Below are 27,955 nucleotides of genomic sequence, written 5' to 3'. Positions count from 1 at the left end.
AAGAAATCCAAAACACAAACTCCTGATCTTGGGAAACCCAAGTCCATAGCGGCAGAAGGAGAGACAAGGTGTCGTAAGCCCATGTTTCAAATTTAAGTTTAAGGGAATTACTGCAAGGTCAGAATAGGAGAGTTGCTATCACTCTGTCTGATGCTAATGTAAACATGTGTCATTCCCCAATCAAGTGTGTATGATTATCCAACTATTACCCACATACATTTGATGTTACCATTCAGAGGCCAATCCCATGCCTTGGGAGGTAAAGGGATGAGTTCCAGTTCTCTTCCTCCTTTATCAGGCGTGAGGGCCGGTTCCCCATCACCTGGCTCTTAATATTGCATAGATCCATCTCACAGGTTCAGGGACTTGGGAATTGCAGAGAGACGAGTACCCACTTGTTTTCAAAGGAAATTCAAATCTTGCTAGTTTTTGTTGAAGTCAGACCTTCAGTTGATTTCAGCCATCTTTGGAAACTCATGTTCCCCAAACTCCTGAGTAATGAATAATTTCTGTATAAAATACTTTTGATCACTTTGTTCCACATTTTGCCATTGTTCCAGCCACAATAACAAAGAGTTGTATACCAGAGACTACTAAAACAAGTACAGCTTGGTGAGTTGATGGGTCAGGCTAGCTTAAAGGTCCCTGAATAAGTCTAAATTTCCTGTAGTTCAAGAAATAAAAAACAACCAATCAGGTGGCTTGGGAATATCAAAACAGATGCAGTCGTTGTAAAGGCAACACCCAGTTTACCTTCACTTATATTTTCACTTTTACTTAGATGTTTAGATGTGGCTGCTAAGGAAATGGACAGGCTTGAACACACTACAGAAAAACGGAGTGCACTCTGGATGAAGGAAGAAGAAAGCCGACATCAGGATGACATAAGAAGAAAACTTAATCTCTGTAGACAAATTGAAGAGGTGAAGAATGCCAAATTTTAAATATTAAGGGAAAAATTGTGTCTGGTGGTTTTATTTCTAAATATTTTTAGCAGTTTACCATATTACCTGAAGTTATTTCAGGTCTAAAAAATAAACAAACTCCTATTAATCTTTTATCACTATTATAATGTACAAGTTTTTATTTAAAGTAGTGAGACTGATAACCACAAATTATATATCCATTACATTAGTCATACCTCATCTGCTCTTTAAAGTTTTACAATTTAGCTCTAGTGAAAAATAATCATGTCTGCATTCTCAGTCCCCCAAATTCAGACAAGACTATTATTTCTTTGGTTTCTCTGTCAAAATACATTTAAGACCAGCAGATTACATATGACATACTCCTGAGTCCAGAAGAGAAACTCTTTTGCCAGCATCCTTTTAGATCCATCCTTGGAGCCAGGCTTATGCTTGAATTAAGTGTCTAATAGCAAAATACTTTCTTTTGCCATTCCATTGCATCCCTCCAACACATTCCCAATAAAGGGCAGTAAATAAGCCCATTCTAAAGCCAATGTAAGATCTTTCATGATTATTGACCCAATTTCTGTTAGGCCATTTATTTTGTCCAATTTGCTTATTGGTCATAGACACAATACTAAAAAAACAAAACAAACAAACAAAAAACTATGAAAGACAATCCACACTGACTACTATAACATTGTGCTCCCTAGAAATGGAAGGCAAAAGAACTGTTACTTCTAACAAAGATTGGAGAAGAAGTAAAAAGAGAAGCAAGAGTTGAAGAACGACGGCAAAAATTCCGAGAAGAATCTAACCGGAAGGTACAGTGAGCTTTTACCAATGACTTGGGCTGTTTGAGAAAAGACTTTTGCCATTTTTGATATTTTAAAATGTGAATTGTCAGAAGTGGCCTAAACTCATGAGGGTAGCTATGGATGGAGAGACCCAGCCCAGCCTAAACCTATAATTCAAGGACTGGTCTGAAATGAGACCAGTCTTCACAAAGTGAGAAATGGAGGTCAATTGGATCTAGTTATGAAGATATATTTTTCTTCATGCTGGACCACAATAGGAAACTTCCACCTGATACATTTCTAGCGTTGTACTCATTGTGACTTTAGAACTCTCAAGACAGGAATGAGGGTTTACTTCAATTATAGCATCCCATTTGAAATATCTGGTTTGCTTTTCTGGTGGAAAGTTGATATTAAACTTATATATTAAATATACTTTTTAACATTTTAGAAACACGTACTTCTAGAGAAAAAAGTTGCTTATCATTTACAAAAAATGCAAAAGAATGACCTTAAAACAGAAGAACCAGAGAAAAACATATGTGAAAACAAAGGACCACATCAAACAGAAGGTGAGATAGAGGCAATAAAAGACAAAGTAGCAAATAGAAGATGCATATTTATAGATTCAATATTAGTGTCTTTATAACCCCCCCCTGCTTATACAATGAGATTACAAGGACCTTACAAATGGAAGTCCTAGATGCTCATTTGCCCAGTGCCCAGGGAGGAAGGGAGGAAGGCAGATATGCAAGCAAGCAAAGAGAAAGAGATTGAAAGAAAAGAGCAAGAGATATTGAGAAAGGGAAGGAAGAGAGGAGAGGAAGAAAGGAAGGATAGAAAGAGACAAAGAAAAAAGAAAAGGGAATTGAAAAAGAGCAGCCAGTAAGAAATCAATTGTGATGAGGAGAGAGTGGGTGGAGTTAAAAAGGAGAATTCACTAAATTAAAAAAAGTTTCAGAAGAGGAGCCCATAAAAAATGAGTAAACAAGGGGGAAGGAGGGATGGAGGAAAGGGGGAGGAAGAGAGAGGGAGTGGGAAGGATGGAGAGAGAGAGAGGGAGGAGGAGGAAGGAAGAAGTAGGAAGGGGGAGAAGTAGATGGGAAGGAGGGAGGAAGGCAGAGAGGGAAATGGGAGGAAGGAAGGGAGGGAGAGAGAGGAAGGGGAAGAGGGAGGAAGGGGGAGAGGGAAGTGGGAGGAAGGGGGAGAGGGGAAGGGAAGGGAACAGTTAAGTGGGAGGAAAGAGGGAAGGGGAGGGAGGGAGAGAGGGAGGGGGAGGAGGAGGGAGAGGAACAGGTAAGTCTGAGGGTGGAGGGAGGGGGACAGAGGGGGAAGAAGACAGGGAAGTGAGAGGAAGGGGAGGAGAAGGGAGGGGAAAAGGTAAGTGGGAAGGAGGAGGGAGGGGGAAGAGGGAGGAAGGGGGACAGGGAAGTGGCAGGGGGGAGGGGAGGGAGGGAGAGAGAGGGAGGGAACCAAGGGAGGAAGGAAGGATGGAGAAAGTGAAAAGGGAAACTAGAGAGAGAAGGGAAGGGGGAAAGAAAGGACGGAAGGCAAAGAAATTGAACAAAACGGTGAAAGAAAGAGATGGAGTAAAAGTCATAGGATAAACAAGTAAAAGAAAGAAGAAAGAAAAAAAGGAAGGAAAGAAGGGAACCTTTAAAAGGATTAGTCATAAAGAAAAAGTAACTGAAGAGGGAATGTGATTGTGTGAGAGAGCAGTTTGAAAAGGAGGAGCTAGTAAGAAATTCAAGTACAATTGTGGAGGGTGAGAAGAGTTAAAAAGGAGACTTCAGTTTAAAAAAAAAGATTAAACATGATAGATGACAGACAGGGGGACAGATAGATAGATCTGACTTTAAAAGTAAACCAGAAATAAAAGACAGTACCAAACAAGACAGTAGGAAAGAGAGAGAATTAGAAAGAAAAACATTTTAAGAAGAGGAGCCCATAAGTGAGCTTTAAAAACGAAAGAAAAAGAGGGCTGGAGACAGGAAGGAAAGGAAGGAAAAAGGGGGAATGAGGAGGGATGGAGGGAGAGAGGAAGAGAGGATAGAGAGAGAGGAGGGAAGGAAGGAAGGAAGGCAAAGAAAAGAGAAAGTGAAAGAGAGCCAGTGAAAGACATGTACAAAGGCATAAAACCCAGAAAGGAAGGTTAGGTGTAGAGGGGTAGAAGGAAAGAAAACAAAACACAAGTTTAAAAGGGATGGGACAGTGTAGGAAAAGAGTAAAATAAACGAGAAAAGGGAAAGGGAGGAGATTGAAAAGGAGGATCCTGTAAGAAGATCAAGTACAATATGGTGGTGGATAGGGGGATGTTTTGAAAAGTCACTAGAAAAGAGAGTTAAATAGAAAGGGAAATGATTGATAGCTAGTTAGATAGGCAGACAGGTGGGTAGATAGGTATCTAGATAAGGCCCTAAAAAGGAAAAGCCAGTAAAAAATAGTCAGTACAAAACAGATGGAAAGAAAGAAAAATAATTCAAGATAAAAGAAAAAAGCACTTAGAGCCACAAATAAGAAAATCAAGTATAATATGGGAGGATTAAAAAATGTAAAAGTTAGTATAAAAACATAGTAAAATAAAGATAGACAGACAGATATGTAGGATACACTTTAAAAAGGAGGAGGAAAAAAATGACAGTACAATAAAGAGTTAGAAAAAACAGCAGGAGGAAAGGAAGAAGTTTGATAATCAGAACTAGTAAGAAAATCACATGCAATTGTGTATGCTGTGTGGTTGGGCAAAGTTGAAATACAAAAATCAGTTTTCAAAATACAATAAAATAAAGACAGATAATTTGATAGCTAGATAAGCAGATAGGTACAGGTAGAACTATAAAATGAAGTCAATGAAAAAGACAATACAAAAACGAAAGAGTCACAAAGAGAGATAGAAATAAAAGAGTTTGAAAACAGAAGTCAGTAAGATGAGAGTAAAAGAAGGAAGGGAAGGGACAGGGCGGAATGGAGGGAGAATGATAGGAAGGGAAAAAGTCATGAAGAAGGAGTAAGGAAGGAGGAAAAGAGGGAGGGAGAGAGAGGAAAATGCATGCAGGCAAGCGGGCAAAGACAAGAGAAGAAAGCCTGACAGAGACTGAGGGAAACTCTGCAAGAGATACACAGAAAGGGAAAGACAGAAGGAGAAAGGAAGGGAGGGAGGGAGGGGGGAAGAAAGATAAAAAGTTCAATAGGATGAGTAACTAGGAAAATGTAACATAAAAAAATGAAGAGATAATCTGAGAGTGAAAGACAGAAGAAAATGTTTGAAAGGGAAGAGCCAGTAAGAAAATCAAGTAAAATTGTTTGTGAAAGTGAGAGAGATTTAGAGTAGAAGGAAAAAATTTAAAAAGACAGAATAGTTGATTTATAAATAGATTAGACTATAAAAAAAGAGAAACCTGTAAAAAAAAAAAAAAGAACAGTACAAGAAAGATAGAACGAGAATAAAGGAAAGCATTAAAAACAGGAGCCAGAAAAAAGAGTAAAAGGAGGAGAGAGGGAGGGGCAGCGAAACTCAGAGCTGGAAAGCAGGAAAAGTGGTAAAAAACAGAGTTTATTCAGGACTATTGCAATAGGGGGAAAGTGACCTCAGATAGAACTGGGCTCAATTCCACATACAGCATGTGCTAGTGAGAATTTACAGCCAAAGAGCAGGGATGGGGTCAGTGGATGGAAAATTAGTCAGAGAAAACATCAGGAAGAGATTCTGGCTAAACCGACCTCCCAGGAGTCTTGCTGAAGACAGGCCAGAGTGATCAGATGTCACCTGGGGAATGGTGGAGAATGAGGAACCAGAGCAAACATTGAGGGTGATCAGACAGGGAGGATGAGGGCTTCTGGCCAAAGGGACTTAGCAGGGTCCTTGCTAAACTGGATTTTACAAACCAGCACATAGACGGACCTAGGAGAAGGTTCAAAAGCCTGACTAAAGTTTGGTCAAGAGAAGTATCTTTGTCAGAAGGGAGAGAAGGAAGGAAGGCAGGCAGACAACTCTTAAAAGGATGAGTCAGTAGGAAAAGGTAAAATAAAAGGATTCGTGAATGAAAAAGAGAAGTTTGAGAGGAGGGAGCCGGTAAGAAATTCAAGTACAATTGTGGGGGTGAGGGAGATTTAAAAAGCAGAAATTATTAAATAGCATAGTAAATAAAGACAAATGGAAGAGATAGAAATAGATCAGACTTTAAGCAAGCAAGCAAGGAAGAACAGGATGTTCATACACATGCAGGCAAAGAAAACAAACACTATGAAAAAAGGGAGGGAGAAGGAAGGGAGGAAGGGACAAAAAGAACTTTAAATGCTATTGGGTACGTAGAAGAAAGAGTAAAATAAAAGAGGCTAAGAAAATCAGAGCAATAGAGACAAGAAAAGGAGATTGAAAAGTAGGTGCCAGTAAGAAAATTAAGTACAATATGGGGGGAAGGGGAAGAGGGATGGAAAAGTCTGTAGTAGAGCATGAACTAGAGACAGAGATACAGATGATTGATATGTAAGTAGGTAGACAGACAGACAGACTTTAAAAAGAGGGAGTAATAAAGACAGGAAAATAGCGGAGAGAACAATTTTAACAGAAGTTATAAAATAGGGAAAGAAGATGGGAGGGAGGGATAGAAAGAAGGAAGGAGACAGAGACGGTGAGGGAGGGATAGAAAGCAGAAAAGGAGCCAGAATGGAAGGAACAAGAAGGCGACAGCCTACAAGGAGAAAAAGAGAAAAGAAAAAGTGAAAGAAAGGGAGAGTTCAAGAGACATAGAAAGGAATAGAGGAAGGAAGGGAGTTAGAAAGTTGGGAAGAGGTTTAAAAGAGACTCATGTATAGTTGGGAAGGGGGAGGAGAAAGATATTTTTAAAAGTCAATATCAATACTGAAAAATAAAGATGGATGATTGATAGGTAGGTAAGTGGATAGCATACATAAGTATGAAGATAGAAATTTAAAAGAAACAAGCCAGTAAGAAAGCCAGTATAAGAGAGAGAAAGAGAGAGAGATCGATTTAAAAAGAGCCAGTAAAAAAGTTTAAGAAGGAAGGAGGGGGAAAAAGAGAAGGCAGGAGAGAAAGAAGGAAGGAAAGAAGCAAAAAGGAAGGAAGGAAGCAGGGAAGGAGGGAAAAAGAAGGAGGCTGGTCAGGCATACAGGCAGAGAGAGAGATGGAGAATGAAAGAAAGGGATTGAAGAAGAGGCCTACAAAAAGGAATGAAATAAAGAAAGTGACATTTAAAATGGACAAGTCAGTTAGAAAAAATAAAGACAAAGATAAATGTGAGAGAGAAGGGGGAGTTTGAAAAGAGGAGTCCTTAAGAAAATCAAGTACACTATTTGGGGGGGGGATTTAAAACATAGATGTGTCAGTTTTAAAAATACAGTAAATTAAAGACAGATAAATAATGATTGGTAGCCAGATAGCCAGGTAGCTGAGTAGGCGGGTTAGTAGATGATGGATTATTGAGAGAGAGAGGGAGAGAGAGAGAGACTTTAAAAGTAGAAGCCAGTTTAAAAAACAAAAGCACTACAGAAAAAGAAAGTTACAGAAGAGAAAGAGAATGCAAGAAAAAAAGTTTATGAAAGAAACTAGTAAATAAGAGTATAAGAGAAAGGGAGAAAAGGAGGAGGGAGAAAGGGAGATAAGAATTTTAAAGGATCAGTCTGTAGGAAAAAGAGTAAAATAAGAAAGAATGTGAAAGTGAAAGACAGAAGTTTGAAAAGGTAGAACTAGAAAGAAAATTAAATACAATTGTGTAGGATAAGGAGAGAGACGTCTGAAAAAGTCCATTTAATTGACAGGTATGTAGATAGAAAGGATAAGTAAGCAGGTAGACAGAACTTTAAAAAGACAAGCTAGTATATGAGAGAGAGAGAGTGAAAGAGAACTTTAAAAATAGAAGCCAGTAAAAATGGCAGTAAAAAAAATTTCCAGAAGAGAGAGAGAAGAAAATATTTTTAAAGGGAAGCCATTAAAAAGATATAAGGAAGGAAGGAGACAGGAAAGAAGAAGTTTAAAGAGATGAGTCTGTAGGGAAAAGAGTTAAGGAAGGAAAGAGAATGTGAGAGTGAGGAGCCAGTAGGACAAGCAGGTATAATTATGTGTGGTGTGGGAGAGGTTTAAAATTAGAAGTTAATAAAAAGACAGTTAAGATAAGCATAGAAAAAAACATTGAAAACAGAAAAATATATGTACCTACCTAGTTACATATACAAAAACTAGAGAGAGATATGAATAGATGATTGATAGACAGACAGCGGAGTATATGGGTACATACATAGGAAGATAGGTATATATGATTGATGAAAGGAAGGAAGAAAGAAAGACATTAAAAGGCAGAAGCTGGTACACTACAGACTTCTGTAGAGACTGTAGAAAAGAAAAGAGAGAGAGAAGTGGAAAGAAAGAAGTTTAAAAACAGGAACCACTAAAAAGAGAGGAAAAGAAGAATAGAAAGAATGAAAGTTGGCATGGAGAAAGGGAGGGAGGAAGGAAAGAAGGAAGGGAGGGAGCTTATCAGGCATGGAGGTGAGAAAGAAGGGGAAAGAAAGGGATCAAGAAAGAGACATAAAGAAAGAATAAAAGAACAAAGGAAGAAAGAATATATAAAAGAAACGAGGTTTAAAACAGATTAGTCAGGCCCTGCATGGTGGCTCACACCTATAATACTAGCACTCAGTTTGGCCTAGGCAGGAGGATCGCCTGAGGTCAGGAGTTCCAGCCTGAGCAAGATCGAGACCCCCTTTCTACAAAAAAAAAAGAAAGAAAGAAAGAAAAAGGAAGGAAGGAAGGAAAGGAAGGAAAGGAAGGAAAGGAAGAAAGAAAGAAAGGAAAGAAAAGAAAGAAAGAAAGAGGAAAGGAAGAAAGAAAGAAAGGAAAGAAAAGAAAGAAAGAAAGAAAGAAAGGGAAGGAAGGAAGGAAGGAAGGAAGGAAGGAAGGAAGGAAGGAAGGAAGGAAGGAAGGAAGGAAGGAAGGAAGGAAGGAAAGAAAGAAAGAAAGAAAGAAAGAAAGAAAGAAAGAAAGAAAGAAAGAAAGAAAGAAAGAAAGAAAGAAAGAAAGAAAGAAAGAAAGAAAGAAAGAAAGAAAAGAAAAAATGGAAAAAAATTAGACAGGCATGGTGGTCCCTGCCTGTAGTCCTAGTATCCAGAGGCTGAGGCAGGAGGATCACTGGAGCCCAGGAGTTGGAGGTAGCTCTGAACTAGGCTGATGCCACGGCACTGTAGCCTGGGTGACAGAATGAGATTCTGTCACAAAAAAATAAAAAGAAAAACAGATTTAGAGCAAAATTTAAAAAGTGAAAATGTGAGAGTGAGAATGGTGAAGGAGTTTGAAAAAAAAGCAGGGAAGAAAATCAAGTATATTGTAGAGGCCAGGGAGAGAAATATTTTAAAAGTAGAATTCAGTTTTAAAATAGACTAAGATAAAATAGATAATAGATAGATATGACTTTAAAAGAATAAGCCATTTAAAAAGCAGTACAAATGAGACAGAGAGTTACAGAAGCCAGAGAGAAGGAAAGAGTTTAAAAAGAGAAGCCAGTAAAAAAATGTATAGGAAGAAGGGAAGGAAGGAGGAAGGGAAGAAGGAGAAGGCAAGCATGTAAGCACACAAAGAAAAGATGAAGAAAACCAGAGAGAGGAAGAGCAGTCCCAGCTACTGGGGAGGCTGAGGCAGGAGGATCCCTTGAGCCCAGGTAATCGAGACCAGCCTGGGCAACATAGTGAGAATCTGTATTTCCTTTTTTTTTTCTTTTTTCTTTTTTTTTTATTAGTTCTAATACATTTTTTTCATTTCAGCATATTATGGGGGTACAAAAGTTTAGGTTATGTACATTGCCAATCCTCCCCACCCCCCCGAGTCAGAGCTTCAAGCGTGTAAAATAAATATAAAGAGAAATATGAAAACTGAAAGCGAGGTGTAGGAAAGCTAGGTAGTAGGTAGGTGGATAGATAGATAGGATATATGGATAGATAATGATGTCAAAAAGGAGAAGCCAGTAGTAAAACAAGGCAAAAAATATAAAAAGAAAATGAAAGGGAATGAAAGAAACTATTAAAGTGATCCAGTATAAAAATAGTAGAAGTAGGGAAAGAAGGATAGAAGGAAGGAAGGCAGAAAAAAAGAAAAAAGTTTATGAAGGATGAGTCAATAGAGAGCAGAGTTAATGAAAGAAAGAAAGGGAATGTGAGAATAAGAGGGAGGAGCAGGTAAGAAAATCAAGTACAATTATGTGATGGGGACAGATTTTAAAAAGTAAGAGTGAGAAAAATTAGTAAAATAAAGACGGAAATTGATAGATGATTGATAGCTGAATATTAATAGGTAGGTAGGCAGGTAGATGATTGATTGATTGATTGATTGGACATAAAAGACAGGAGCCAGAAAAACAAAGAATGTGCAAAAAGATAGAGTTAGAAAGAAAAAGAGAAGGAAAGAAAAAAGTTTAAAAAGAGGAGCCAGTAACAAGAGAGTAAAAGAAGAATGGAAGGAAGGGTGGAAGGAGAGAAGAAAGGAAGAAAGGGAAGCAGAAAGGAAGGGAGGACAGGAGGGAGGGAGGGAGGCAGAAAAGAGGGAGGAAAGGAGGAAAGGAGGAAGGAAGACAAGAAGGAGAGAGACTAAAGAGGATGGATGGAGAAAAGAAAGAAGATAAGAAGAAAGAAATGAGGGAAGGAAGGATAAAGGGGGCAGGAGGGAAGGAGGGGAGGAAGACAAGAAGACAGACGTACAGCAGGGAAGAAAAGAGAGACGGGGAACAAGATAGTGAAAATTAATAAATACATACAAATGGTTTGTATTAAAAAGTAATGAGTGGAGTAATAGTCTGGAAATGCTCCTAATTGGGGGAAAAAGCAGGTTACAAAATAGTATGTGCAATATGATTCTAATTTTCATAAAAATATGCATGTATCTATGCCCAGGGAAAAGAATGGAAGGCAAAAACAGCAAAATATCATTATGTCTATCTCTGAGTGTTAGGATTTGGGAACGATTTCTTTCATTTTCTTACCATGTTTTTATGCATTTGCTAAAATCAAAACAATGAATACTTAATATACTAGAGTTTTAAAATTAATATGATTTCCAAATGTTTTGTCTTATAAATTTATTCTATACCTCCAGTGTCAAACCTGAAAACTGAAAATAAATTCACTAAGTCAGCAGAAAAAACAGAAATGGAGCAAGAATAGATAAAGGGTATAGAGACAGGAAGGATGGAAGAAAGGGAGGAGGGAAGGAAAGAAGAAAGAAGGAAGGATGGAAGTGGAGGACAGGGAGAGGGATCTATAAAGAAGTCAGTCAAAAATACAGTAAAAATGATGCATGACAGCTAGGTAGCTAGGTAGGCTGACAGGTACATAGGTATGTAGAAAGGATTTTTAAGAGGAGGGGCCAGAAGAGAAGAAAGTATTAAAAAGAAAAGGCCTGGCGTGGTGGCTCACACCTGTAATCCTAGCCCGAGTTCGAGACCAGGCTGAGCGAGACCCCGTCTCTACTAAAAATAGAAATAAATTATCTGGACAACTAAAATATATATATAGAAAAAATTAGCCAGGCATGGTGGTGCGTGCCTGTAGTCCCAGCTACTTGGGAGGCTGAGGCAGGAGGATCGCTTAAGCCCAGGAGTTTGAGGTTGCTGTGAGCTAGGCTGACGCCACGGCACTCACTCTAGCCTGGGCAACAATGTGAGACTCTGTCTCAAAAAAAAAAAAAAAAGAAAAAGAAAAAGAAAAAAGGAGAGAGTAAAGGAAAAAAGATTGAAAGAGGAGCCACTTTTTTCTAAGAAAAGAAAAGTATAGGAAGGAGAGAGAAAGAGAGAGGGAGAAAAGGAGTAGGAAAAATGGGAAGAAGGAAGGAAGGGGGGAGGATGTATGAAAGGCAGGAAGCAGGGAGGAGGTAGGAAGGGAAGCTGGGGCGATAGGCAGGCAGGCATATAGGCTCCCAGAGAAAAGACAATGCCAGAGAGAGGGTAAAAGGGATAAGAAGGAGACATAGAGGCAGGTAGTAAAGATAAAAAGGCAGAAGGAGGGAAGGGAAGGGAATGGAATGAGGGAAAAAAGAGGGAAAGGAGGGAAGGGAGGGAGGGAGGAAGAGACAAAATTTTAAAGGGGTGAAGCTAGGAAAATAGTAAAATAAAAAAAAGAAGAAAAGGTGACATTAAGACACAGGAGTTTAAACAGAGTAAGTAAGAAAACTAAGTACATCTATGAAAGACAGGCAAAGAGAGATCTAAAAAGAAATCAGATAAAATAGAGTAAAATAAGTGTAAATAGATAAAAGGATGACAGGTAGGTGGAAGGGAGGGAAGTAGGTAGACAGGTCTATGGATGGATGGATGGATAGGTTTTTTTTGTTGTTGTTTGTGTTTGTTTTTCTGAGACAGAGTCTCGCTCTTTTGCCCAGGCTAGAGTGCCCTGGCGTCACCCTAGCTTACAGCAACCTCAAACTCCTGGGCTTAAGCAATCCTTCTGCCTCACCCTCCCCAGTTGCTGGGACTACAGGCATGTGCCACCATGCCCAGCTAATTTTTTCTATATATTCTTAGTTGTCAAGATAATTTCTTTCCATTTTTTAGTAGAGACTGGGTCTCGCTCTTGGTCAGGCTGGTCTCGAACTCCTGACTTTGAGCGATCCTCCTGCCTCGGCCTCCCAGAGAGATAGAAGTTTCAAAGGGATGAATCAGTAGGGAACAAAGTTAAAGACGGAAAGAGATTGTGAGTGTGGGAGAGAGAAGCCTATAAGAAAATCAAGTACAGTTGTGTTAATGGGGAGGATATTTAAAAAGAAAATCAGAAAAAAAAACAGTAAAATGAACATGGATAGCTAGGTGGGTACATAGGTAAGTAGTCAGGTAGATCAGGGAGACAGACATAATAGATGATAGATAAACAGATATATAGATAGATGATAGATAGATAAGATCATACTTTAAAAGGCATAAGCCAATGTAAAAGACTATAAAATAAATGCAAAGAAAGAGTTAGAAGAAAAGAGATACAGATGAAATGAAAAATGTTTCAAAACAAGAGCAAGTACAAAATGAAAGAACGGAAGGAAGGAAATAGGGAAGGGAAGGAGGGAGGAAGGCATGGAAGGGAGGAAAAAGGGGGAGGGAAGGAGAAAGGGAGGAAGGATGAAGGCACAGGAGGAAGGAAGAAAGGACAGCAGGCATGCGGGCAGGGTAAGAATAGAGAAAGAAAGAGACAGAAAGAGAATGAAGTAGAGTGAGAAAAAACATAGAAAGGGCCAGTAAAGGAAAGAAGAAAAGAAGGAAGGGAGGGGTGGAAAGGAAGAGAAGTTTAAAGTGATTAGTCTGTAGAAAACAGTAAAATAAAAAAGAAAAGAATGTGAGAGAGACAGAAAGAAAGGTTTGAAAAGGAGGAGCTAATAAGAAAATAAAGTACAATTGTGAACAGCAAAGAGAAAGATCTATAAGGAAGAAGTCAGTTAAAATATTATCATAAAATAAGATAGGTGGATGACAGCTAGATAGGAAAGGAGGGAGGTATAAAAAGAAAGAAAGATGAAAGAAAGAACAGAAAAAAATCAGTTTTCAAACGGAGAACACAGTAAAAAGTACATAAAAAACAGAGAGTTGGAAAAGCAAAGAGAAGAAATCAAAAACATATTTTAAAGGGGCCAGTAAATAGAGAGTACGGGAAAGTGGGAATATGGATAGGATAGGATAGGATAGGATAGGATAGGATAGGATGGAAGAAAGGAATGAGAGAAGAAAAAAGAAAGAAGGAAGAAAGGAAGGCAAGTGAGCATGCCTGCAGACAGGCACAGAGGAGAATAGAAATAAAGAGAGGGAGCAAGAAAAAGACATAGAGAAGGAATAAGGGAAAGAAAGAAGGAAAGCATGGAGGTAGGATGGAGTAAGAAATTAAGAAAGAAATAGAGAAGATGTTTAAAATTGACTAAATAACATAAAGGAGAAAAATATAAGAATGTGAGACAGTAAGAAGAAAGAGACAGAAGAAAAAAAGGGAAAATAAATAGAAACAAAAAGAAACATAAGCAGGAAAGAGCCAGTAAGAATAAAGCGTACAAAAAAGATAAGAAAAGAAGTAGAGAGATAGGAAAGGAAAAGGAGACAGAAACAAAGAGAACAAAAAAGAGAGAAGTTTAAACACACGAAGGCTGTAAGAAAACATTACAAAGAAGAGAAAGAGAAAAAGAAAACTTTGAAATGGAGCCAATAATAAAAGAAATTTAAGAGAGACACAGAGAGAAAGATCTAAACAAGGGGGAAAGAAGTGGTTAAGAAATACTAAAAAATGGTAATGACAGAGAGAAAGAGAAGGAAAGAAAGACAAGAGAAAAAAGTAAGATGTTTAACAAAGAAGAGTCAATAAGAAACGCCACTGTAAAACATAATGATAACAGACAAAGAGAACAAAAGTTCTAAAAGAAGGAGCCCATAAAGAAAACTATGCAAAGATGGAAACAGTACAATAAAATCAAATACTGCATGTTCTCACTTACAAGTGGGAGCTCAATACTGTGTACACATGGACATACGGAACGGAATGATAGACACTGGAGACTGGGAAGGGTGACAGGTGGGTGTGGGATGAGAAATTACCTAATGGGTACTACGTACACTAATAAGCTGATGGTTACACAAAAAGCCCAGACTTCACCACTACACAATATATCCATGTAACAACACAGCACTTGTACCCCCTAAATCTATAAAAATAATTTTAAAAAGTAAAAATACCCACCAAAAAGAAGAGTAAAATAAAGTGAGAGTGAAAGAGGGAAAGGGAGGGAAGCAGGGAGGAAGAAAGGTACTTAGGAAGAAGGAAAGAAGTTTGTTTGTTTTTTGTTGGAAAGAAGTTTATAAAGGATTATCAGTAAGAAAAAGTAGATTCTAAAAATGAAAGGGAATATTAGAGGGAAAGAAAGGAGAAAACAAGAAAACAATCTAGTTCAACTGTATACTTTTTCCATTAAAAATGGCTAAGACTAGAAAAAAATCCAAAAAGAAACAAGAAAAGAATCAAGTACAATTGTGCTGTGAGGAACTGATTATAAAAGTAGGAATCAGGCAAAAAATGGAGACAGAAGGATAGATGACTGACAGCTGAATAGATAAATAGATGGTAGGTATGTTGGCAGGTAAGCAGATAGATGAGATAGATAGATGATAAATAGATAGATAGAATATGAAAGTCAGAAACCAGTATCAAAAAATATGAAAAAGAGAGTTATAAAGAAACAATGGGGGAGGGAAGAAAACAGTTTTAAAAGAGCAGCCAGTAGAAAGGGAGTAAAAGAAGAAAGGAAGAAAGGAAGTAGGGAAGGCGGGAGGGAGGGCAGGTAGGCAGGAAGGAAGGAAAGAAGGATGAAGGGGGCAGGCGAAAGGGAGGAAAGTAGGGAGAGAAAATGGAGGAAAGAAGGAAGGCAGGTAGGCAGGTAGGCAAGGGCCAGAGAACAAATAGAGAAAGAAAGTCCGAGATAGAGACAGTTAAAGAAATGGAGTAAGAAATGACAGAAAGGTTATAGAGGCAGGGACAAAAGAAGGAAGAAAACAGGAAGGGAAGAAGTGGAGGCAGGAAGAGGAGAGATCTTAAAAGAAGAAGCTAGTTGAAAGTAGAGTAAAATAAAGAAAGATAGATTAATGGATGATAGCTAGGTAGACAGGAAGGATGGCAGACATAAGGCAGGAAGACAGATTAGATAGATAGGTAGATTGATAGAACAGATATTAAAGGTAGAAGCCAGTTTTAAATAAAAGACCATATGAAATCAATAAAAAGAGTAGCACAAAAAAGAGGGGGAAGGAAAGAAATGGTTTAAAAAGAGGAGTCACTAGAAAAAGTAAAGAACAAGAATAGAAGGGGAAAAGGGAGGAGAGAAAGAAGAGAGGAAGAAAGAATGGAAAGAAAATAAGAAAGAAGGAAAAAAGTTTATAAATAGTCAATAGGGAAAAGAGTTAAAGAAGAGAAAGGGAATATGAGGGTGAGAGGGAGAAGCCACTAAGAAAATCAGATACAATTGTGTTGCTGAGGAGGAGATTTAAAAAGTGAAAGTCACTTAAAAGAGAGACAATAAAATAAAGATGGATAAATAGCCAGGTAAGTACTCAGGTAAGTAGATAGACACATAGATAGATAGATACTAGATAGATAGATAGATAGATAGATAGATAGATAGATAGATAGATAGATAGATAGATACACAGACAGACAGGCAGACAGACAGCTTGGACTTTGAAAAGCATAAGCCAACATAAAGGACTGTATGAAATAGACATAAAGAGAAAGTTGGGACAAAAGAGATAGAGATGAAAAGACAAATGTTTAAAAGCAGGAAACAGTAAAAAAAAGAATGAACAAATGGAAGGCGGAAAGAGGCAGGAAGAAAGGGAAAAAACAAGGAAGGAAAGAAGTAGGTTGGTAGGTAAGGATGAAGGAAGACAAGAAGAAAGAAAGGAAAGCATGCAGTCAGGGTAAGAATAGAGAAAGAAAGACAGGGAAAGAGAGAGAGACACAGTGAACAAAATGGAGTGAGAAAAGACATAGGAAAAGGCAATGACAAGAAAGAAAAGAAGGGAAGGGACAAGATAGAAAGGAAGGAAGGGGTAGAAAGAAAGAAGGTTAAAGTGATGAGTCTGTAAGAAAGAGCAAAATTTTTTTAAAAAGAGGGAATGTGGCCGGGCGCGGTGGCTCACGCCTGTAATCCTAGCTCTGGGAGGCCGAGGCGGGTGGATTGCTCGAGGTCAGGAGTTCGAGACCAGCCTGAGCAAGAGTGAGACCCCGTCTCTACTAAAAATAGAAAGAAATTATCTGGCCAACTAAAAAATATATATACAAAAAATTAGCCGGGCATGGTGGCTCATGCCTGTAGTCCCAGCTACTCGGGAGGCTGAGGCAGTAGGATCGCTTAAGCCCAGGAGTCTGAGGTTGCTGTGAGCCAGGCTGATGCCACGGCACTCACTCTAGCCCGGGCAACAGAGCGAGACTCTGTGTCAAAAAAAAAAAAAAAAAAAAAAAAGAGGGAATGTGAGAGTGAGAGACAGAGAAGGGCTCGAAAAGGAGGAGCTAGTAAGAAAATTATGTACAATTACGAACATCAGGGAAAGAGGCCTATAAGGAAGAAGCCAGTTGAATCTTACAGTAAAATAATATAGATAGATGGATGAATGACAGATAGGAAAGGAGGGAGGTATAAATGGAAAAGAAGATAGGACAAAGGAAGGGAGGGAGGGAGAGAGATTTTCAAAAGGAAAACCCAGTAAAAATGTCAGTGCATAAAAGAGAATTAAGAAGGGAAACAGGAAATTAAAAACATTTTTTCAAGGGGCCAGTAAAAAGAGAATGAAAGAGGGAATACTGTATAAGATAGGATAATAAGGGAGGAAGGAATAAAGTAGAAGGAAAGGAGAAAGGCAGAAAGAAGGGAAATAGGCAGCATACAGACAGGCACAGGGAATGAAAGAGAAAAAGAAAGAAAAGGAAGAAAGAAAAGGAAAAAGGAAGAAAGGAAGGAAGGAAGGAAGGAAGAAAGAAAGAAGGAAGGAAGGAAGGAAGGAAGGAAGGAAGGAAGGAAGGAAGGAAGGAAGGAAGGAAGGAAGGGGAGGACGAGGGAAAGGAAGGGAAAGGAAAGAAGGGAAGAGTGAAGTAAGGAAGGAGTAAGAAAAGAACGAAAGAAACATTTTAAAGCATTAATTAATTTTTCTAAGAAAAGGTAAAAATATGAGAATGAGAGAAATATAAGGAAAAAAGAAAGAAAAAAGGAAGTAAGAAGAAAGGATGGGAGGAAGGAGAAAAGAAACAGAAACAAGACAGGGAGAGCATTACACAAGTAGGAAGGAGCCAGTAAGAATAAAGTATACAAAAAGATAAACAAAAGAGAAAGATAGAGAGACAGAAATAGAGAACAAAAGAGAAAAGTTTAAAATTTAATAGCTTGTAAGAAGATTTTACACAAAAAAGAAAGAGAAAAAGAAAAGTTTAAAATGAGGTGCCAATAATCAAATAAATTTAAGAGAGATGTACAAAAAGAAGACGAATTAGGAAAGGACTACAAAAAATGTTAGTGTTGAGGAGGGAGAGGAGGGAGGTAGAGAGCCAAGGGAGGAAAGAAGGGAAGAGAGAAAGGTGTTTAACCATCAAGGGTCAATAAGAAATGCCACTGCAGTAAATAATGAAAGCAAGAGAGAAAAATAATAAAATAAATTCTTAAAGAAGGAGCCAATAAAGAAAACATAGCGCAAAAAAGATATAAAGAATAAAATGCAGTGAGAGAAAGAGGGAGGGAGGAAGGAAGAAGGAAGTAAAGAACAAACTTAGGAAGGAGGAAAGAAGGTTATAAAGGATGAGTCAACAGGGAACAGTTAAAGGAAGAAAGAGAATATGAGAGTGAGAGGGAGGAGCCATAAGAAAACCAAGTACAATTGGTGGGGGGACAGATTTTAAAGTCGGAAACAGCAAGAAACAGAAACATAAGACAGAAAGAGAGATAATTAAAAGCTTGGTAGATAGCTAGATATGTAGATGGATTGGCAAATAAGTAGATGGACAGGAGACAGAGAGAGCACACAGAAGCAAGTAAAACAAACAATGAATAAAAAGATAGAATGAGAGAGAGAGAGAGAGAGTGAGTAATTTAAAAAGAGGAGCCAGTAGAAAGAACATAAAACAAGAATGGGAAGAAGGAAGGAATGAGAGATAGATGAAAGCAAGTAAGAGGGAAAGAAGGAGAAAATTATGGAAGAGGAAAGGAGAAAGGGAGGGAGAAATGAAGGAAGATAGGAGAGAGGTCAGGGATTACGGATGGAGAAACAAAAGAAAGGAGGGAAGGAAGGGAGGAAAGGAGGGAGGGAGGCAGGGAAGGAAGGAAGGAAGGAAGGAAGGAAGGAAGGAAGGAAGGAAGGAAGGAAGGAAGGAAGGAAGGAAGGAAGGAAGGAAGAAAAAATTAAGGGGGGCAGGAGAGAGGAAGAAAAAAGGGAAAGCATGCAGGCAGGGTAAGAATAGAGAAAGAGAGCTAGCGAAAGAAATGGAGTGAGAAAAGACATAGAAAAGGCAACAAAGGAGAAGAAAAGAAGGAACGAAGGGGGCAGGAAGAAGGCAGGAAGATATGGGAAGAAAGAGAAGTTTAAAGTGATTAGTCTGGAGGCCAGGGGTGGTGGCTCACGCCTGTAATCCTAGCACTGTGAGAGGCCAAGGCAGGAGGATCACTAGAGCTCAGGAGTTTGAGACCAGCCTCAGCAAGAGCGAGACCCCGTCTCTACGAAAAATAGAAAAACTTAGCCAGGCATGGTGACAAGATCCTGTAGTCCCAGCTACTAGGGAGGCTGAGGCAGGAGGATGACTTGAGCCCAGGAGTTTGAGGTTGCTGTGAGCTAAGCTGATGCCAGGGCACTCTAGCCCGGGCAACAGAGTGAGACTCTGCCTCAAAAAATAAATAAATAAATAAATAATAAAAAATATAGTGATGAGTCTGTAGGAAAGAACAAAACTGAAAAGAAGAGCATCTGAGCGGGACACAGAGAGGGGTTGCAAGAGAGGCACTAGTAAGAAAATTTCATACAACTGCGGAAAGCAGGCAAAGAGAAATCTAAAAAGAAGTCAGTTGGAATATTACAAGGAAGTACGATAGAACGATAGGTGCATAACAGCTAGATAGGAGGGGAAGCAGGTTGGAGTAAATTGAAACTAAGGGGGAGGGATAGAGGAAGAGAGGAAGGAAGAAGTGATTTTGAAAAGGAATGCCCAGAAGGAAAAAAAAGTCAGTACATAAAAGAAAGAGAGGTAGAAAAGGAAAGAAAGGAAATGGGAAGTTTTAAATAGGGTCCAGTAAATAGAGAGTATTTTTAAAAAGAGGGAATATAAGATAGGATAGGAAGGAAGGAAAGCATGCAGGCAGGCACAGAAGGGAAATAGAAAATAAAGAAAGGGAGCAAGAAAAAGACAGAGAAAGGGAAGAAAGGAAAGAATGAAGGTAGGAAGGAGTAAGAAATGAAGAAAGAAATAGAGAGGGAATGTTTAAAAGGGAATAATTAATAAGAAAAAGTAAAATAAAGGAGAAAATAAGAGAATGAGAAAGAAAAAGAAAGAAAGAAAAAAGCCAGAAAGGAAAAAAAGAGAGAGAGAATCACAGACAGAAAGGAAAAATGCTTCACAAGCAGGAGGGAGCCTGTGGGAATAAAGTGTACAAAGAATGGTTAAAAAGAAATAAAAAGAGAAAGATATGGAGAGGTAGAAAAGGAAAGTGAGACAGAAATAGAACAAAAAAAAGAAAAGTTTCAAAACAAAAAGCCAGTAAGACTTTACATGAAAGAGAAAAAGAAATATTTTAAAAGGAGGGGATTATAAAAATAAGGGGGGGGGGTAAAAAAGAGGAATGAATAAGAAACAAGTATAAAAATGTTAGTGACAGAGAGAAGGAAAAAAAGAGAAGAGAGAGAGAAGACGTTTAAGAAGGAAGATTCAATAAGAAATGCCACTGCAATAAACAAAGCAAGAAAGAGAATGAAATAGGTTCTAAATGGAGGGGCCAATAAAGAAAACATAGTAAAAAAGATAGAAAAAGTAAAACAAAGTTAGAGTGAAAGAGGGAAGGAGAAACGGAGGAAGGGAGGAAAAGAACTAAGGAAGGAAGGAAGGAGTTTATTTATAAAGGATGAGTTGGCAGGGAACAGAGTTAAAAGAAAGAGAATGTGAGACTGAGAGGGAAGAACCAATAAGAAAACCAAGTATAATTATGTGGTAAGGAACAGATTGTAAGGTTGGAGACAGGAAAACAAAATAAACATAAAGATAGAAAATTGATAGCTGAATAGATAGATAGATAGATGATAGAATTTAAAGGCAGAAGCCAGTTAAAAAGAATGTATGAAAAAGATAAAAGGAGAAGTAAGCAGAGGGAAAGAAAGAGGGAATATGGGAGAGAATGGGAAGGGAGGGAGGAATAAAGTCAGAAGGAAAGAAAGAAGGCATAAGGAAGGAAGGAAGGAAGGAAGGCGGGTATGTATGCTGACAGGTACAGAGGAGAAATAGAAATAAAGGGAGTGAGAAAAAGACATAGAAAAAGGGATTACAGGAACAAAAAGGAAAGAATAAAAGTGAAGAAAGAAATAAAGAGATGTATTAAAAGGACTGGTTAAAAGCAAGTAAAATAAAGAAGGAAAAAATGAGAGAATGAGAGAAAGAAAGAAAGTTTCACTAGCAGGAAGGGGCTGGTAAGAATAAAGTGCACAAAAAAAGAGAAAAAGAGAAAAAAAAAGACACACAGAAATAGAACAAAAAAGAGAAATGTTTAAAAATGAGAGGCCTTTAAGAAGACTTTTAAACAAAAGAGAAAAAGAAAAGTTTTAAACGGAGTGGCCAATAATAAATTTCAGAGAGAGAAGAGGAAGGAGTAAGAAAAGGTTACCAAAAAATGATAGCATTAGAGAGAAAGAGGAATGGAAAGAAGGAGGGGAAGAGAGAGGGAAAGAAGTAAGATGTTCAACAAGGAAAAGTCAATAAGAAATGCCACTGCAAAAATAATGAAAGCAAGAGACAAACATAATGAAATGAGTTCCAAAAGGAGCAGCCAAGAAAAAAATCAGGGAGGGAAAAGGGATAGAGAAAGAAAAAAGGAAGTTTTATAAGGAAAGCAGAAAAGAAAAAAAGTTTAATGAGAGAGAGAATGTGTGCAAGAGAAAGTTTCAAAAGGAAGTACTAGGAAGAATAGACAATTTGAGAAGGAAGAAGGAACGAAAAATGTATCAAGGAGCAGTCAGTAAGACAAGCACATAATTCAGTTCAGTGAAGCAATGAGGCTGGAACATTCTGCCTGTGTGAGGCTAGGTCACTTCAGCAGCTACAGAGCTCCCTCCATCTTCAACTGTTCACTTCTACTTCTGGTAGAAAGTTTCAGGTAGGCATCTTATACTACGGACATCTCAAATCCTTTTGGAAAAAGAAAACAGAAATGAATTTAAGTTCATAATATTACAGAGGTAACAGAAAAGGGAGGATACCTATTTCATGTATGAAATTGACTCACACCACTATAATAAGGCTGTGGTCTTCCACCACGCAGACACCAAAGCATGCACGTCTTATAACTCTAAGGAAAACCCAATTAGCACACGTGCAGTTTGGAATCCTTTTGTCTAGCTAAATGGTTAGAAACAGGAGCTATAATCACCTTGTTCCCAAATGAGGTCTATGCATATGGTTGCTTCTGCCAAGCTGTGAGGCACAACCAAGAATTGTCATTGTCACTAGCCTGGAGGGTCTCCAGCACAGTCATTATGCTGGACTGCCTCCCACACAGAGAAAAACCCATGTTCTCATGGAGCAGGAGGTAGTTTTTCTCTTCTCCCAGAAGACAATTCTGTCTAGCTAGAACTAAAGCATAACTTTAATTAGACAAGATGATTTTGTAAAAGTAATTGTCCTTCCTCCCCATCACATCTTTCTATTCTAGGGTCTCTCAACCTTGGCATTATTGACATTTGAAGCCACATAGTGCTTTGTTTGTGGGGGCCATCCTGTGCATGCTAGGATGTTTAGCAGCATCTCTGGCCTCTACCCATGCCAGAAACACCCCTCCCCCAATTGGTGACGACCAGAAATGTCTCCAGACATTTCCAAGTGTCCCCTGGACATTTGGACAAAATTGCCTTCCATTGAGAACCAGTGCCCATCATCCCCAATTCCTTCCCACAACCCCACATATACATTGGTAGTTGGCTCTCCTCTTATTGGGCATGAAAGAATAAACAGAATCTATCTGCGATAATTTTGTTTTCTCCACTGTTAAAAATAAATGTTTCATTATATTTTTTTAAGAAGTTTCTCCGAAGACAAAGAAAATGAGTTACACTCCCACACACGAGGAAACACGCCAAGGACAACAAGGACACCAAGGACATAGACGTAATTGAAATGCTATGATTAGAAATTAGTAGTTTGTGGAAAGACTGGATGTGGTAACGCCCTCTTCTGCTTAGCAGGCAGATCAGTCCTCTAGCCTCTTCTATCCAATGATGGATTTTGACTAATGCTTACCAACAGTGACACAGCTTCTATTGCCATCTGAATTAGATAGACTCCCTAAGTATTCAGGTGGTGTCACCACCTCTGCACTCCTATGAGCAGGGCAGCCCACGGTTTGCAGCTGACAAACCTCCAAGCACAATTCCGAGCCCTGACTTCTCCACAGCCCCTGCTCCTGATCTCATCTCTGCATTTCTCCATTCCCAACAAGATCTTGAGGCATTTTCTCAGCCTGTGCCTCACTAGCTGCTGCCACCGCTGCTGCCACCCCTTGCTCAGCAGTTCTGTCTCCTAGGACAACAGTCCCCAAGCTTTTTGACACCAGGGACCGGTTTTAGGGAAAACAATTCTTCCATGGACTGGGGGTGGGGGCTGTCATGGGTAGAGGGGTGGTGGTGCAGAGCTCAGCTAGTCATGTGTGGCCCATTTCCTAACAGGCCATGGCCCAGGGCTTGGGGACCACAGTGCTAGGGAAGTTTGTGCCCATGTATCATTTGTTCCACCTAGAGAACCATGCTTGTAGATTGTTGAACGGAGGTGCTACTGATGTTTCTGAAGCCCTTTGCCCTAGGGTCCTAGTGAGGACCAAGACTCCTGCCAATACTCTTTCTCAAAACCCTGCCCTCCCTTGGCTCTGGGCCTTTCAGGCCCCAAAGTTACTTATGTCACCTCACTGGCAGCAGAATTATTTTATTCTGCCACATATTTTTCTGGAGCAGTGGAGTGTGCCCTCAGTGCTCCCCTCTCTTGTTTCTCTGTTCCTTTTAGAAAAAGACCAACTAAGTAGTACCTATTGTTGTCATTTTAACATTTCAACCTACTTCTTGAGTAGGCTTCTTTAACACATGTAGGGCTAGCACTATTGGCTGAATCCAAGTATCTTCCTTCCTTTTGCTTTCTGGCTCAGTCATTGATTTTCCTAACATACTCCTCTAGATTCTGCCTTTGTGGGGCCTCCAAAATGGCTCAGACTTCAAGGGAGCCTCCCTATCTCTCTGCTGCTTTCCCAACAATGATGTCCACATGCCTGAGGCCAGAGGTGTGGCTTATGTTCTCGCTCCTCTCAAGTGCCAGCCGCATGAGCATCACCTAGGAGCCAATTAGAAATGCAGATTCTCAGACCTCACCCCAGACCTACTGAATCATAATCTGCATTTTAGCGAGATCCCCAAGTGCTTAATATGCACGTTAAAGTTTGTGAAGCACTGGCTTCCATGACCTCTTGGAGGCCGAATAAAGTTAGAGTGCTTGGGTGGAACGTCCTCTACCTCCTTTGGTCTCCAGAGAGAGGCCCCTGTGTCCACTCAGATAGCACTTAGCCTGTTAGCATTCACAGTGGAAGTCTGCCACGGGCATAATGACTCATGCTCTGGTCTCCTAGAGCTTAGCAGAGCCTCTAGCTTTCCCATCCTCCCTGCCTCCAATTCTGGCTAGCTGCTCCATAACACTCAGAGCCTTCTCACCTCCACCACAGTGACTCCCCCAGCAAGCTCGCCAGCTAGACTCTCAGCCCTTTCTGGGCCATGACTACAGCACATGAGAAGCAAGAGTAGCTTAACAAAAGAAAACCTCAGAGAGAGCCTTGCTATGCCTGACCACATCCTAGTGCTAAGTTGCTGGGCCACGCCCCATGAGAAGAGGAGGAAGTAGGGGTGGTGGTGGGGGTGAGGGGCACTGAGTGATCACTTTCTCCTCAATGGGGAGTGGAGCTATAGTCCCTCTTGTCTGCTCGCCACAGGAATCTCACTTATCTAAAGCAACCTAGGCCCAGAGTAAAGCAAATGTGAAGCCACATCTGAGTTCTTTGCTCTTCAGCCCATCTCTCCCACCACCCTTCCATCTTTCCACCATCTCTGAGCTGCTAAAGGAGTGGCCTTTCTTTGGTACCTTTCCCTAAGTCATATGCCCCATCTCCTTGACCCCAGATAAGTCTTCATGGTGGGCAAGGGTATCTCCAGTACACTACCGGACAATTTTCTGAGCTAAGTATTACAAGCTGTTGCTACACAAAAAAGGAAGATGCAAGTTAGAAAAATTCTTGAGACAACTGCATGGCTCACGAGTGCTGTCTTGCTGTGTCATCCTACTTTTGGGTGACAGGTGCTGAATACTACCTTGGTGTTTATTCTGGCATTCCTCCTGTTACAAATTCTAATCTCACCTCTCTGCCTCCACTCCCAAACTAGTAGATGCCTATGAAAGGCTAAGGGAAAGAGTACTGAAGGAGTCAAAAATGAGAAAATGATATACAATTTTTGAAATAAGAGCTCTGTTGCACAATGGCGGCTTCACATGTGTCAAGCCCCCAAACGTAGGCACAGAAAAATACGGTTCTGCAGACCTCCATCCAGAAGGCATGCTCATTGTAAATAGAGGTAAAATATAAAAATATATATTATATATATTGAAATAATAACCTCATAAAAATGGGCAAATGCATGACAACCTCATAAAAATGGGCCAACAGATATTTCACTCAAGAAGACATACAGATGGCAAATAAGCACACAAAAAGCTGTTCAACATTATTAGTCATTAGAGAAATGCAAATTAAACCACGATAAGACTACATACCCAGTAAAATGGCTAGAATTTAAATAACTGATCATACCAAGTAGTTGCAAGAACGTGGAGCAACTGGAACTCTCTTACACTGCTGGTGTCAATGTAACATGATACAACCACTGTGGAAATAGTTTGGACACTTGAGTTAAACTTATATCTACTATGTAATTCATCCATTCCACTACTAGGTAATCAAAGTGAAAATATATGTCCACATAAAGCCTTGAACACCAATGTTCATAGCAGCATTCTTCATCATAGCCAAAAACTGGAAACAACCTAAATGCCCTTCAATGCGTAAATGGATAAACCATAGTACATACCTACCATGGAATACTACTCAGTAATAAAAAGGAATGAACTATTAATACAGGCAACAATATTGATGAGTCTCAAAGTAATTGTGCTGAATGAAAGAAGCCAGACAAAAAATAATACATCTTGTGTGGTTCCATTTATATAAAATTCTAGAAAGTGCAAACTAATTTATAGTGACAGCAGGATCAGTGGTTGCCTGGGGGACAGCAGAGAGAGGAATGAACTATTAGAGAGCACAAGGAAACTTTTGGGGGGATGGATATGTTGGCTATCTCTATTGTGATAATGATTTCATGGGTATGTCAAAACCAAACAAATTGTACATTTTAAATATATGCGGTTTAGTGTACTTCAATTATGTGTCAATAAAGTTCTTTAAAAATTATATGATTTGCCTTTCATTTACTTTTAGGGTCAGTTCACTATGCTCCCCGTGGCACCAAAGTTTCCTTCAAACACTCAGTAACCGTGTTAAATTCTCCACCGGAAGTGCGGAGTAACACGACAGAACCAAAGGTAGAAATTGTATGTTTCAAATGTTGTGTGTTGATCATTAATTTCTGGCTTGGTGCTGACTGGATAGAGATCCTTGGGTCCAACACAGATCTTAACCCTCCCCTGGCAAAGAAAGTGTTGAGTCAGCTTCACACTAAATGTATTAATACCGTGCAGCTTAGCAGAAACTAACGAAAATATTTGATGATAATCATGATGAGGATCATGATGATGATGATAATAGCTAAGATTTATTGAGAACCTACTGTGGTCTAGGTCTTGTGCTAAGCTAGAAAGAAGGGAAAAGGGGGAAAGTGGCCGATATGGGGTATAAAGATGGAAAAGACAGAATCACCATCTAAGGGTCAGACACACTTAAACAAAAGTTCTCACAATAACATGAGAGAAGAGTTTTGATTTGTATAAAATTCAGTGGGAGCACAGAAGATTTAGAACCTAGTTCTGCCTAGAGAGGTCTAAAAAGGCCTTATGAAAGGAGAGTTTAGTTGAATTAGGTCTTGAAATATGAGTGGGAGTTTCTCAGATGAGTAGACATGAGGATACAGTGAGGCAGTGCTGCAGACAGAAGTGAAATTATCAGTGAAAGCGTGAAGGTGTGAGCCAGCATAGCCAAGGAAGTGCAAGAGATGAGATTGAAAGGTGGGTTAAAGCCAGAGCCTTGTACACCTTGCTGAAGTATGACTATGTCCTTGCAGTATATATTGAAGCCATTGAAGGTTTTTGAGTAGGAATGTCACATAAGAATGATCTGGACTCCAAAAAGATAATCTGGTTCCAGCATGTGAGATAGATGGTAGAGAGAAAATATTAGAGGGAAGATAGTTTTAAGTCTACTGGGAGAGTTCAGATAAAAAAGAATAAGGGCCCCAACTGAGGCAGTAGCAATGAGGGTGAATGAGAGGATACAGTTTCAAGATATTCTGCAGTCAGACTGTGTCCAGACCTGGTGACTCAATGGATATGTGCTTCCAAAGAGGGGTAGATGATGATGATGATGATGATGATGATGATGATGATGATGATGATGATGATATGCAGTTTTCGCATATAGGTTTTCATGAAGGGGGATGTCTTTTCTCAGTGTTCCCATGGTGCCCAGGCTTACCTCTATCTCAGAACTCACTATACTATATCATATTTGTCTGTCTATTCTACTGGGTGCTAAGCTTCTTGAGGTGGGAAATTATATATTTTTTTCAGTTCTAAGCAGTGTGCTCAATAAGCATTGGATTGGATTAGATTGGCCTTATCTGAAATAAATGGAATAACTGTAAGCTTTCTAGAATGGAGCACTGGGTGGATTACTATGTCTTTAACCAAAATATGGAATAGAGGAGGAAAAGTGAGTTTGGAAAGATGCAAATACATGGATACATAATAAGCTTCATTTTCAACTAGTTACATTTAGGTGACTGTCAGAGATCTCCAGCAAGTGGTTGATAATATGTAATAGCATTGAAACCAGTGCTTGCAAGAGGTAGGGAAGGGGGGGTAATGTTTTAATTTCATTGCCGTAGAGGAGGCAAAGGTCTCTTTTAGAGGCTGAATTACTAATGAATGCTTTTCTTTTGATTGTTAAACCATACAGCAAGATAAAGAAACGACTAAAATACCAAGGCCTTCAAATAAGAGAGGTAAATAAATAAATAATATTCATAATTGTTCTGTGTTTTTCAATTAGATAATTAGTTTTTTCGTATAGTTTTTCAAGTTAGTTTGTCCCCTGATCAAAAAATCTGTGCTCATTTTGGTACAGGAAGATAAAAAATATTCATGATTATAAATGCTATCATCCTACATTTTGGAGTGATTGTTGGCTGAATAGGCCTTTTGGAAATTGCCAAGTATGGAAAAGTTAGAGTTCCTCCTGTG

General features: G+C 39.2%; 1 protein-coding gene across 1 annotated transcript in view; it reads left to right on the top strand.

Annotated features, from left to right (window-relative positions):
- The window catches only part of LOC123628186 (fibrous sheath-interacting protein 2-like), a 29,351-nt gene that overhangs the window by 333 nt on the left and 1,063 nt on the right, over positions 1-27,955 (top strand). Inside the window, exons 2-6 of the mRNA XM_045537828.1 lie at positions 782-923; positions 1,622-1,732; positions 2,157-2,277; positions 25,980-26,083; positions 27,672-27,717. Coding sequence (XP_045393784.1) covers positions 782-923; positions 1,622-1,732; positions 2,157-2,277; positions 25,980-26,083; positions 27,672-27,717 — 524 coding nt within the window. The remainder of the gene's footprint in view (positions 1-781; positions 924-1,621; positions 1,733-2,156; positions 2,278-25,979; positions 26,084-27,671; positions 27,718-27,955) is intronic.

This window comes from Lemur catta, chromosome X (genome assembly GCF_020740605.2).
Source record: "Lemur catta isolate mLemCat1 chromosome X, mLemCat1.pri, whole genome shotgun sequence".
Taxonomy (NCBI): domain Eukaryota; kingdom Metazoa; phylum Chordata; class Mammalia; order Primates; family Lemuridae; genus Lemur; species Lemur catta.
This window is presented reverse-complemented; position numbering and strand designations above follow the sequence as displayed.